Genomic DNA, 14,195 nt, shown 5'->3' on the forward strand with positions numbered 1-14,195 from the left:
TTGGGCGATGTGACCTTGATGGCAGCACCCCACTCTGGAAACTGTCCCAGCACCACGGGATAAAGACAATTGAAAGTATTTTTTTTCTTTCCACTACACTGTGGTTTTTCTCGGCTCTGAAGTGGGGCATTGAGGGGAGGAAGGGCGCTGTTGGGGTTTCACAACAAACCCAGCTGAGCACGAGGAGGAAGGTGAGTATGAGGTTCGAGGGCTGCCGAGGGAAATGCTGTTAGCCCAAACTGTCGAAAGTGAAGACGAGAGAGTAAACAAGGTATTCTTTAAGAATTTGAGGCTATAAAGCAGGAGTCCCAGATCCCTCGTTGCTGGGCCTCGTTTATTGCCTTATTAAACCGCACGAGTCGCTGCTCTTCATTCTCAATGAGGCGCTCTTGCACTCACGCTCGCATGCTCTCGCACTTTTGCACCCTCGCTATCTCTTTGCCAGAACTGGGCTGAGACCTCATCGGAGTTTTTTATTTTTTTTTTAAAGTTATTTGTGTCCAATTTGGAATCATGAGGAAGTTGGGATCGGGAGGCAGCAAGTGACAAAAGAAAGCCCAAAGGCCACCCCTTCATTTCACTGGTCATCTCAAATTCTGGCTGAAGTGAGGAAGTCACTGTACTCAGCATATGTGTGCGTGCCCTGGGATTTACCAGCATACCCGAGCACAGCCCAATATATTGTATTTTAACATGTATCTAGCGCCTACTGGTGTGGCCCAGTGTGTAGGTCTCGACTACTGAGCGCTTTTTAGCTATGTTTTGTGTGCGTTATCATCACTTACACTAGGCTTTGGGCCCGCCCATTGCTTACCGCTGGTTGACTGTCTTAGTTCATTTGCTTGCTTATTATTCAATGACTTTTCTCTTTTTGTATTTGTCCCTTCACTATGGTATATCTTGTTTACAATCTATTGGTTTCTATGAGTTTTATCCTTCCACTGCTTGCATTCTTGGAACTACTTTGTTATTAAATACCATGGGATTGCTTTGCAATTATTTGCTCTCTCCCTTGTGTACCGCTGCCCCAGTCAAATCCCCCAATCCAACACTCTTCCATCCCTTCCACCACTACTCCCGGCCTTTTTATTTTTTATTTTATTTTTTTTAATCCCTTCAACCTGCCTAAAACTCCTGCTCTGTACCTTGCTACTGGGCCACTCTTTCTTTTAAAGTTTTTTACCCATTTTTTTTATTTACTGCCCCAAAATTGGCACCCACCCTCTTGAAATTCTAAATAAAAAATTAGGAAAAAAATAAAATGACACGATCATCGTGTGTATGTGGCGAATGTGTGGTGATGCATGCACACATATGACATGATGCGTCATCAGCTTTCAAACCAGAATTCTTTTGTGTTTTTGCTGATATAGAACAGCATCGATAAAAAGCATAGCACAGCCAAAAGGTCGGTTAGCACCAATGAAAGTGGAGACTGGATGGAGAGTTCTGTTGTGTTTGATAAGGCTTTTTAAATGTTCTTTTTTAAATTTAAATAGAACTGCAGGCGTTGATCCCTGGCAAAAACCTACTCACCTAAAGCCCTGTGATAGTGGAGGGATTTTTCTGAAAGTTGTATTTCAATTTGTGTATTTCCTATTTAAATCTGTGTGTATTTTCTTGCCATACCCTGAGAAAGGTGGTGCAAGAATAAGAAAGTTGCATACTAGAGTACTATCAGTACCCTGTCCTACACTGACTTCATTCACAAGAAATGAGCCTATCCTAATTCAAAAAAGTCGTCACCCATATTTATTGTACTTGCACACATTTATATTGCAGATTGATTTTTTTTTTTTACAACGTATTGTTTTTTATTTCTAGGTCTCCTACACATCTTGGTTCCTGGACGCCTTTAATTATGCCATATTAAAGAAGATTGATGTCTTGAACCTTAGTATCGGCGGACCAGACTTCATGGACCACCCCTTTGTTGATAAGGTTTGTACTCAAAGCTTCTCGTCAGGTAGTTCATTCAGCAAAGAGTTGCTCTTTTTCACCTTCCAATACAGCTAGAAAGATGTTGACTTGAGTTTTAACATTTTTCTTTTCTTTTTTGTGAATTCGATAAGATGTAGAGGGCAATATTCTTTCAGTAGCTTTTTGAAGAGTGATATACCTTTTAGGAGCTGATGCTTCACGTTGAAGGTCTATATCAGAAGTTTATGGTTCTGGATATCACCAGTGGGTTTACAGCCTCTCAAGATGGCGGGGGGTCATAGTGATATGTCACCCCTTGACATAATCGGGTCATCTTTAGTGCAGTTATTTAAATGTTATTTGAGTCTCCCAAAATCCCAGCCAGTATGGTACACTCTCTTTAAATCTGCACTGACGTGGAAGGAGAATGGCGACCAAGGCCGCCAGTGAATTCTCAGTACTGTCAAATGCTTATGTTTCAGTTTTACCCTTCGAAGTTCTTTAGATATAGGAAATTGTGACTTACATAGTCATTTATATATTGGCGTATCTCCTACAGAATAAGCTGTTTCAGCTGCAAGAGCATATACATTTTACAGATTTTAAGGATGAGAGTACTTTTAGCTCCAACTTTGTCATTTTGCAACCAATGATACTGGACTAGCCACTAATTTAAAAAACAGCCAAAGTGTGCAATCAGCACTTCAAGTGCAGAGCCCACTGTGCCCCATCTTCTTGGTTGTCCACCTATTTATTTGCCAATGCTTCGAATATGCTTTGTGGGTTTCTGATTGTATTCTGTTCAGTTGTGGCTGCACTAATGTATGGGAGTTGCATATCTGGATTTTCTGATGCATCAGATGCATATTAGTGCTGTCAAGGTATACTGCAACCTTTTTGCTTCACATTGAACTACATTCAGAATATCTTAAGCGCGAACATCCATCTGGCTCCTGCTTATTTTTTCAGGTTTGCAGTTTGCCAGAATTCTCAGCCATTGCTGACACAGACCCTTCACCTGGGATGTCTGTAACAGATCAGCAATAGAACATTAAAAAAACAGTAACTACTTTGGCCTGTCCTGAATGGTTTACTGAACCAGCTACACTCACAAGATGTGTGAAAATCGTATTTAAAAATGTAGACTTACTATCGTAAAATACTAGATGAGCGGAAAACTACATTTAGAAAATCTCAAACAAGTTATGATTTGTAAAGGTACATGCTCGGTCCCTAGCAGCGAGTTCTACTTTGAACCTGCCCTGTGCCAATGAAATAATTGTACAGTCCCTTAATATGTTTTGCAGCGTGAATCTTTTTCTGGATTCACATGCTGTGCATTATTCCGCCATCTAGTGGTTGGTTCTGGAACTCTCCCCTTTTATAGTAGTCCTTTTGTCCTTTTCTCTATTTTGTTGTTGTTGCAGTTGTTGGGCGGTGATGGTTCTCACCATTTGGTGCTTGTTCCAGCCTCCCCTGAGAGCAGACACATTCCGCCGAAGTCCCCATGCATGGTCACCATTTTCAGTATTAAGTCTTGCTAGAGCCAGCGCATGCGTTGCTCTGCGAGACATTTAGTAGGGGCTTTAAAAAGTGCTGCCACAAGCTGCTTTGGCTGGCCTAGTGCTTGTTTTCACGCATGCGTGCATGCGCGCAGCCGCCATCTGCCTCCCAGCGCAATCACTTTCACTTTTTCGTGCTTATGTGAAACGTTATTAATCGTTTGTTCGTGGCGCCTTGGTTTTTGCAAATATAATAGTTCAAACTTGAACATATGGCCTTTAAGACCGGTTTTAAATGCATTATGCCTGATTTCAGAATAGTTTACTAGTATATTACCGTCATGATATGCATTTGCGGGCCCACCCACACCACTTTGGAATCCAGGCTTGTCTTGTTATATTTAGCTTACACTGTGATTGAACTCTGTGATCAGTCCTTCCTTTGACTCTTATTTTGGATATGAAATGTCGTCTTTGCCAGACGCCACGCTGTCTAACAAGCACTCTCCTTGGGATCAGAGCAGTATCAAAGTAAAATGAATGCCATCCGGGTTACTTCCTCGTGATATTACTTATTTGTCTTGGGATGTTAATTTACTTTGGTTCGTGTTTTTTTGTAATTATATGTGAAACGTTATTAATCGTTTGTTCGTGGCTCCTTGGTTTTTGCAAATATATTTGTTCATACTTGAACATAGGGCCTTTAAGACAGGTTTTAAACGCAGTATGCCTGATTTCAGAATAGTTTACTAGTATATTACCGTCGTGATATACATTTGCCGTAATTGTTACGAAACCTATGATCACAACATGGCTCTGAAGTTGACCAAGAAGAAAAGTGCTCTAAAAAAGGGATATTGTAACAATATACTCCCAGTAGGAATAATGTTTATTTGAGCTTGATATTTTTTTAATTTTCACTGTGAACTGACGTTTTCACTGTCTATTGCATCCGGTATTAAAATAAAATCCACTCTGTCTGCCTAACCTTTTAAATAAGAGATGGAGAAAAAAAATCATATTTTCTTAAAAATTCACTCTCATTCAAAAATGTTTTACTTTTCTGGTGAGTGTATTACCAGATGTTTTCCGTATACTTAATTTGTATAATAAAATGTGACAACTAAATGATTTATGGTTTAATGTATGTAACCAAAGACTAACATTTTAGCACTCGCACTGTACTGAACAGCTGTTTTGGATCTCCAGTTATTTGTGTCACACATGTGGCAAACCTCTGCGACTCTCTAGCCTCGTTCTTCCACAACAAAATCGCTGACATGCATAACAGCTTTGGCGTCCAGTCCACCCCACCCTCCTCCGATCTAAAACCCCCCTCCAACACACTTTGCGCCTGGAACCCAATCACCACCGAAGACACCATCCGCCTGATGAACTCCATCCACTCAGGTTCGCCAACCGACCCTTGTCCCCACCACATTTTCAACAAAGCAGACTCCATTATCGCACCCCATCTCCGAGACGTCATCAACTGCTCCCTCAACTCCGCTACCTTCCCGGAAAGCTGGAAACATGCCGAACTCAGCCCCCTCCTGAAAAAACCCACAGCAGACCCCACCGAACTTAAGAACTACCGCCCCATTTCGCTCCTCCCATTCCCTGCCAAAGTCATTGAGAAAACAGTCAACAGTCAGCTCACCGCCTTCCTCGAATCCAACAAATCACACGACCCTTCACAGTCCGGCTTCCGAGCCAAACACAGCACCGAGACCGCCCTCATCGCAGCAACAGACGACATTCGAACTCTACTGGACAACGGAGAAACAGCTGCCCTCATCCTACTTGACCTCTCCGCAGCCTTCGACACAGTCTGTCATAGCACCCTTACACAACGACTCAGCAACATCGGAATACAAGGAAAAGCATTGAACTGGATTATCTCGTTCCTCGCCGGAAGAACCCAGAGAGTCCGCCTCCCCCTTTCAATTCGGAAGCCACTGAAGTCATCTGCGGCGTTCCACAAGGATCATCACTCAGTCCCACCCTCTTCAACGTATACATGAGTCCCCTCGCATCCATCGCGCACCAACACAACCTCAACATCATCTCCTACGCAGACGACACCCAGCTGATCCTCTCCCTCACCAAAGACCCAAACACCGCCAAAACCAACCTACACGAGGGGATGAAAGAAGTGGCCGAGTGGATGAAGAACAGCCGTTTAAAACTGAACTCGGACAAAACGGAAGTCCTCATCCTAGGTCCATCCCCCTCCGCTTAGGACGACTCATGGTGGCCACCGGCCCTGGGAAACGCACCCAAACCAACGGACCACACACGTAACCTGGGCTTCATCCTGGACTCCTCCCTCTCGATGACCAGACAAGTCAATGCCGTCTCATCATCTTGCTTCAACATCCTACGTATGCTCAAAAAAATCTTCCACTGGATCCCCACCGAAACAAGAAAGACGGTCACCCATGCACTGGTCACAAGCCGACTGGACTACGGAAACACCCTTTATGCCGGAACCACAGCCAAACTACAGAAAAAACTCCAACGCATCCAGAACGCCTCAGCCAAACTCATCCTAGACGTCCCCCGCCAAGCTCACATTTCCGGTCACCTGAAAGACCTCCACTGGCTACCCGTCAACAAGAGAATAACGTTCCGTCTCCTCACCCACGCACACAAAGCCCTCTACGACCTAGGACCCGAATACCTCAACACGCGCCTGTCCTTCTACACCCCCACCCGCCAACTACGATCGTCCAACCAAGCCCTCGCCGCAATTCCACGCATCCAAAGATCCACCTAGCGGCCAAGACCTGGAATTCTCTCCCCACCCACCTCCGCCTTACACAGAACCTCCTCTCCTTCAGAAAACAACTAAAACCTGGATATTCGATAAGTAACGTACCCCCCCTCCCTCAGCGCCTTGAGACCCTCTGGGTGAGTAGTGCGCTATACAAATTCTCAACTTGAACTTGCCTGACTTGCCCAGCACTTTTTGTTTGAGCTCCTGGAGACAAGGAAAGGGACAGGCCCGAAAATATTGCATGGTGTGGTATGTTCACACCAAAATAAATATATGTTTGTCTGTATGTTCGGGCAACTTATTTAACTTCTCCACCCAACCCTCACAAATACCATCAGGACACCATATGCACAGACTTCCACTATCCTAGACATGAGGTCCAGCAGGATGCTCAGGCGGGCCAGAGCCGTGTCTAACAAGGCCTCCTTTTTAAAAGGCTCTGTTAAAGAACTTGCCTTCACTTCCACTGTTATGTCAATAAGCTGTGTAAGTTGCACGCTCGCTTAAACGGGCAAAACACATATGGACACTTGCGCACCCACTATGCTGATGGCAAGCAGACTGAATCATGGGAAGTTCTAGTTCTCAGTGATTTGGCTGTGGCACTGTCTGTGAGCAATCGTAGCACTCTCTGAGCCATTCCAGGCCCAGTTTTGCTTTCAAATACCTCCATAAGACTGAATCCAGTCACAATTGCTGCAATACCTACCTGTATTCACCAAAGTCACCCACCAAGGCCTGTGTTAGTTTGTTTCTGGATAATCACATTTAACTCATTCTACTGTCAAGCTGCAGCAATAAACCTTTTAGGTCTGGCTTAGGACAGTCTTGCTAGATTATCATAATCAAAAAATCTTAAATAAAAATCAATCTATATTTTTACCCACACATAGTTGGAGGTTTTTTGTTAGCCTGCTTCAGCCATTGGTCTGTTTATAGGTCTTGACAGCCTCATGTAATATATATATATATATATATATATATATATATATATATATATATATATATATATATATATATATATATATTTATATATATATATTTATTTTAAATCACAAATAAGTGAAATAAAAAATGGCCTTGGGTTAGCCCTCTTTCATTCATCTGTCATTCACATTTTACTTCTGCCCACCACAGCATACATCACGGAACTGTGGATCAGCCCACTTTATTCACTGGACGTCTTGCTCGGAATGACAGCATTTCCATGTGCACATATCAGACCATAAAGAAGTGCAGTTGAGTGCCAGGGCTGTGTGCCAATACATTTTACTGTCTAAATGTTTATTTGTTATAATTGTTTTGAATATTTCTCAAGGTTAAAGCCTCTTTCGCCTGTCATCAGTGCTTTAAATGGAAAGACATTTCTAATGAGAGAGCCATGACTGACATCCGGGCGTCCAGGCCAGACCAGACAGAGATGGTGATCCCCAGTTAATAGAAACCAAGCCATAGCATTGATACTAAGGAATTTACCTACCTGGAAGGCAACAAATCTAGGGTTCCAAAAGATGCCTTTCCACCATAACAGTTGTCCCTTCGTAGTTCTCAGCCATACTAGTGGTGTACAGAAGGCACCAGCAGGAATTTGAAAATGCGCCAGTGTACTACCCCGAAGCACTCCACATCGCAGGGAAGAATTGCACAAGGACAAACAGCATTGTTAGAAAGAGGAAAGCAAAACCCAGTTAAGAAACTGCAGGAGTGTAGTTGTCACCAAATTGAATGACACGATGTAAATGAGCTTCTATTTCACATTCTCGTCCTTAATTTGCTTCAAGATATTTGTTTTTATAAAAGCAGCATTTCTTTTTCTACAGACCACTCACCTAAACAGCACACTGTGCTTAATTTTCCCTGTTACTCCCATCACTAGGTCATAAAAATAACTTGTTCTTGAGCAAGGGATTGAAAAGAAAGATAGATCCACACAATGTACATGAAGAGAGTAGTAAGGGTTTTAAATTAAATTTAGCATCTCCACTGTAAAATATTCTGCTCAACCCTTAAGAGCCTACAGATCTACGGTGGTCCAGTATCCGATTTTCAGAGCTACAATGCGGGTACAAAGGAAACATCAATGCATGGATAAAACCAGTAAGCTATTGCTTATGGTATTTGTAAGAAATCGGGATCTCTAGTTGGCAGTGGCTTGCACCCTGTCCAAGTAGGGATCCTTATTGAAGTCAGGGTAAGGGGGTTACACAGCTAAGATAACCCCCTCGCTAGCTTGGCACGAGAAGTCAGGCTTATCTCCGATGCATTGTGTAAAAGCATTTGTACAAAACACACACAGTAACAGTGAAAACACTACAAATGGAAACCACACCACATTACAAAAATAATCAATATTTATGTGAATTAAACAATAAAAATCAAGCATACACAAGTTAATTCAGTCCATAGGAAACTATGGATGCATCACTTTTATCACAAAGTACCTGGTAATGTTTCAAAATCAAAGACAAAACAAGCATTGGCATAGCCAATAGGTCTTGCCTTTGGGACCTTATAAGTGTTTAGCTAATCAAAACTTGATGCTGTTGCACCAAGGGTATTGTGCTGGATAACTAAACACTTATAAAGTCCCAAAGACGAGACCTATTGGCTATGCCAATGCTTGTTTTTTTATGCTGCGAAGTCTAGATTCATTTTTGAAGCTCTCCAGTCACCGAGGGGAAGAAGAGTAAACTGGATTACGTCAAGGAAAACTGAGATCATCACTATGAGGAAGTAAGGGGTATTTTCCCAGCGATTCCACCGAGTTACACTGTAAAAAAAAATCGAAGTCTGTGGAACTTGCGTCAAGTGAAGGACGGAGAATGTGTGAACAGGGGGTTCTTGCCCTGCGTGAGATGGAGAACACACCTTTCAGTTTCTGTCCGGAGTGCCACTATAAGTTTTTCCAGAGGGACAACCACCAAGTGTGCAACCGCTGCCTTCTGAGAGACCACCTGCGAGGTGTGCGCAGCGTTCAAACCAAAAACACAGAAGGCATGAGAAAAACGAAGGCAGGCACACTATGCCATGCAGGGACATAAGGCAACAACTTCACTCCGAGATCTCGGACTATCTAGAAAAGAAGAAGAAAACGCTGCTGTAGAAGCTTAAGGAGAGAGCTCTTACATTGAAAAAGTGATCATCAGCAAAAGAGACTGAAGCAGAAGCGCACAGGCTGAAAAAGATGGGAGCTTCTGACTCTAGACCAGATAAGACTACCCGGCACGAAAATCTCTCCGACCGAAGCAAGTTGCGGCCGAAAGATCGCCTTGAATTCCATGCAAAAGATACCACTGGTGAAATAGCTTCAGAGATAACACTGGCATTTAAAGAAGATCGAGGTTGAGAAAAAGACCAGAAGACGACAACCCAGTCAAAAACAGCCAAAACCTTGACTCCGAAGAAGAAATAGGTGACTAAGATCATCGTAGAAGAACACACCCTTGAAATAGAGTGCAGGAAACGACACCTCAAAGACGAAATGGCTGCAATCCTTCAAAAAAAGAAGGAATTTGATTTCTCCCTCCTGGGATTTCGAATCCCGTTGAAACATTTAAAGGAAGTCACTGAGGAGGAGAAAGACTCCGGATCTGGAACCCCTTTGATGTCAGAACCACAAAAAGAAGAGGAATAGGAACTCTTCTAAGACTGGGTGGACCCAGGGGAACAGGGCCGGTACCAGGATGTCGGAAGGCACCAATTAAGATGCCATTGCCTTTCTCTTCATTTTCTTCAATGTTTGGATGAGATGGTGGTGGTTTCATAGTTAGAGCTCAGAAAGTCATTGTGCTGCATCTCCTGAGGAGAACCTACTCCACAGAAGTTCAGTTTTGTTTTCAGAATTTTTGAGAGAACACTTTCATATACAGTGACGATCAGAACTGCAACATTATCCATGAGCTAGGTGAAAGAGGGGTTCGGAAGCAACTTGCAGGTTGGGGGTGAAGAGTAGAGTAAACGTGCAAAAGAGAAGGAGGTTGTGGATGGGTGGAAGCAAAACATGGAGGGTGGGGTTGGGGAAGAGAATCAATGGGTGAGAGGGGAGGTGGGCTTGGTGGGGGAAGCAAAACAGGGTGGGTGTGGGAAGGAGACAGCAGCTTGTGTCTTTTGTAACAAGACAGCCTTGCTGTCTGATAGGCTCAACCTATAATAGTGGTTCTGGACATTTATTAGGCCAGGAAAAGTCCAGACACAATTTCAGCTTCATCTGCAATTGTATCCTACAACACCTAAAACCTCTACTCTTTCTCTTGCTTTACTGATATCCAATTAACTTAGTCTCTGGTCAACAGTTACTAAATAGCTATATGTAGTTTTCATTCTCAGTGCAGGCAAGGTGAGAGATTTCTCTTATGTACCTCATTCAAAAATTACCTGGTTCTTTTCTTCCCAGGCACCATGAACTTTCCACTTCCATTTCTGAGTTTGTTCTGGCGAACTTTCCACTTCCATTTCTGAGTTTGTTCTGGCTGTCTGCCTCTTGCACCACCACAACCCTTTGCAGTCATTTTCGTATCCACAGAACATAGCCCATCAAGACTTGCCCATGGCCAAGAATATGATGAGTGCTGTAGTCATCCAAAACCTGACTATTCTTACTTTATCCTAGTCTTCCACTCTTCACCTCTATCAAAGTAACTTGACTTGATAACTTACCCAAACAATAATATTGCATAATCTATCTTCCCACCAGTTGGGATAGCTCACAGCCCATATCTTGCATATTCACTGTAATATTAAAATCTGTGCACGAGAACCTTGAAACCTTCAAAATCAACACCATTTTCCCACCTTCAGAACTCTTTACAGAAATGGAAAATCCTCTTCTAGCACTATTACACTTCAATACCTCCCTGCTTGGCATAAGATCCACCACCATCCTCGGGTCATTCAAATCCATCTTTATACTGCAATTTCACCATATTCGAGATGTGGTTAGATATCTGATCCCAGGATAGAAGACAGTGAGTGTGCGTCCTAAATGTGTTATAAAGACCATGCCTAAACAGAAACTGAATGCGCTATATGGGTCTTCTAAAAATGAAAAGGGCAAACTCTGACCTACATTTTATGACTGTTCTAGATTGAACAACCTTTTGATTAAAATTATCAGTGGTTCAACTTGATTGATTTTGAACACAGATAAGAAGAATAGATTGGATCAGCCGTATATAGGAAAATTAGAAGCATTATAAATAATTTTCTCCTGACCAATAAAGTTGTAATGAGACATAGTAAGAGTATGGGGGAATGGTTAAGGAATCGATACAGATAGCTAGTTATGAAAACATATTGCTTAATAGAAGAAAAAAAGCATATTTTTCTAGGACTAAGAAGATAATTCATTGAAGCATATGGATTATTTGTTTTCTATGATATGAAGGGTTGTGTCTCAAATGGCTTGTGACTTTGTCACCCCCTCTTTTTCCTCCAATGTTTAGAGGTTTAGAAAGACAAAATAGTGATTCGCTCTCTGCCATTTGTTTGTGCGATATTAAACTCAATTGAATTTGAGGAAGACAAAGAGAAATATTTGATATTCGTTCTGGGAGATCCTATTTTCCACATTTCCTTTACTTAACTAACGCAAGAGCTTGGATAACATTGATTGTATATTTGGTGTGTTTGTTATTCTTCGAAAAAAGAATCACTATTGACAGTTGTTTAACAACTAGCTTTCTGAAGTTTGGTGTTCTTGTCCTAGAGATAGAGGGTCACCAGGTGTCAGATGCTTGTAGAATGTGGGCTGATCACCGATATTCCGACAAGTAGTTTCTGCCGGATGTGGAGTCTTCTAATTAATAATGTAGTTATCTTAATTTAAGGTGACTGTGTGCTTCCCAGAGAGATGGCTTATAACTTCTATATTGCTCTACCATATACTTTCCTCCATCAGAGCTTTACATGCCTGCCTAAAGATGTGAATTTGGCCTACAGCCATCTCAGGAAAACTTATTTTGCCAATAAAATATGCCTTGTTTATGCAGAGGGAAACTGCTGTTGCTGTAAATTCATGTTTGGATGAAGTTGTGTAGACCCTGCCTTTACTTCAGCTTATAACTGCTAGAAAACAAAAGCTCTGAAATAGCAGCAGAATTTTTTTCGAAAGGCATGAATTAGACCCTTGTTTCAGTATCTAATGATAACGTGATTATTTTATTACCTGCAGGTGTGGGAGCTGACTGCTAACAATGTCATCATGGTGTCTGCCATTGGCAACGATGGTCCATTATATGGGTAAGAAGTATTCTTTCAATTATGCATGGAAAGTGAGCATTTGTTTTGAAGTTTGTAACAATCTAGACAACCCTGAATTATGTATAAACATAAATGCAGTGCACTTGTAAGACAATTACAAAAGAATAGAACACCCATATTTTATGTTGAAGTGACATTATGTGGAACAATATAAATGTAATTTGTTCTTTTGAGTTTGTTTTATTTATTTGTTATAAATCCTATGTAACAGCTCAATCATATGACACTAAAAATTCAGTGTCTGTGACATTGTACTCTTAATTTGGTAGCAATGTGCACCTTTCTTTTCAAAATGTTTGTCAAAGCGTATTCTCATTGAAGAGTCAGCTTGAATGTGCTTCAGTCTGAGCAGTGACCTTTTAAAATCCTGTGGCCATCTCATCGATTATCACCCTTTAACAAGCAACAGTGAAGTATGTTCACACCAAGAGCACGATCTAGCCTTGTTCTTATTTTCTCCTGCCTGATGCAAAATCTGCTTTAGCAACATTATACATTGAATTAACCGTTTATTAAATATTTACATGACATTTGAATTTATTATGCTTAAAATGCCCAGGAATGACGTTGAGAGCTTCTTATTAGGATGATAGTCTTGCAGAACAAATAGTGGTCTGCAATGGAAACGTTTGAGAAAATATACTTCTGTTTTGAGAACCGTTTAGCATCATGATATGGATAATTTAGGATGCTGTTATACATTCATATTTTCTATTTAATAAGCTATTTAAAATGTCCATGAACTGAAAATAGTTTATCGTGATCTCAAAAATAAATTCTCAATAACTTTAGTTCCATTGCATAGTTATTTTTTGACTTACTACTTGGTGCTGTCGTGACATTTGCTTTGCATAATGATTCATGTATTTGCTCACTTGTAATTGTTAGCTCAATTGGTTGGCGCTCCGTGCAAGAACTTCAAATAGTTTTAGTTAATTGGGTAAAAATAGTACTATGAAATGCGGTAGTCCACTGTTCATTATTCTGCATTTTCGTATATGTTTGCATCCAAAACACATCATTTAGATGATTGTAAATTGCTCTACTCTGGTATATGCTTGAGCCCTGTAAAGGTGCATTAGATATTCTGTACTGATGTTTCTGTGCGCCTTTCTATGTAGATTGTCAAGGTTTGTTACATCAGAAAGTACCGTTGATAGTCAAAATTCAGAGAGGCCAAACATCAGCTGTTGGTGGTTTACCTGCCAGCTGATAACTTGTGTTTTGCATTACTCCGTCAAATTGTTCCTTGCATGGTGTGCATAGACGAGGAACATACAAACGTGTCCGGGCGAAGACGACTCTCTCACCTGAGTCCAGTCCTTCTTTGTCTAGGGTTGGTCGATTTGACTTGGGTAGGAGTAAAATTATTTAGATTAGCATAATTTACAGAAGCAAACAAACGACAAGATGGTAATGGATCAACAAGTTGCACCTCAAATATTGAGCTATTTAGTGGGCATATTTTTTAGGCAAGAACCACAGTATATGTGTGATAGGTCAAATATTGGTGCCACTCAGGGTAATATCACAACCTACCTCCTGAGGTGTTTGTACAAAGGGAACCTTTGTATTTACCAGTTTTGGAAAAAGTCACATCTGACGAAAAATTTGGCGGCTGTTCTCCATCATCACTGAACATATTTACTGAACGGAATTGGAAAGTAACAAACTGTAATAATTGAATCTTGTTCACAAACTGCATTGCAAGAAACTATTAAAGAAAAGTTTACAAC

At 41.4% G+C, this 14,195-nt stretch overlaps 1 protein-coding gene across 1 annotated transcript in view; it reads left to right on the top strand.

The window, feature by feature from the left end:
- The window catches only part of MBTPS1 (membrane bound transcription factor peptidase, site 1), a 298,949-nt gene that overhangs the window by 174,442 nt on the left and 110,312 nt on the right, over positions 1-14,195 (top strand). Inside the window, exons 7-8 of the mRNA XM_078670462.1 lie at positions 1,825-1,941; positions 12,371-12,438. Coding sequence (XP_078526588.1) covers positions 1,825-1,941; positions 12,371-12,438 — 185 coding nt within the window. The remainder of the gene's footprint in view (positions 1-1,824; positions 1,942-12,370; positions 12,439-14,195) is intronic.

Source organism: Lissotriton helveticus, chromosome 12 (genome assembly GCF_964261635.1).
Source record: "Lissotriton helveticus chromosome 12, aLisHel1.1, whole genome shotgun sequence".
Lineage (NCBI taxonomy): Eukaryota > Metazoa > Chordata > Amphibia > Caudata > Salamandridae > Lissotriton > Lissotriton helveticus.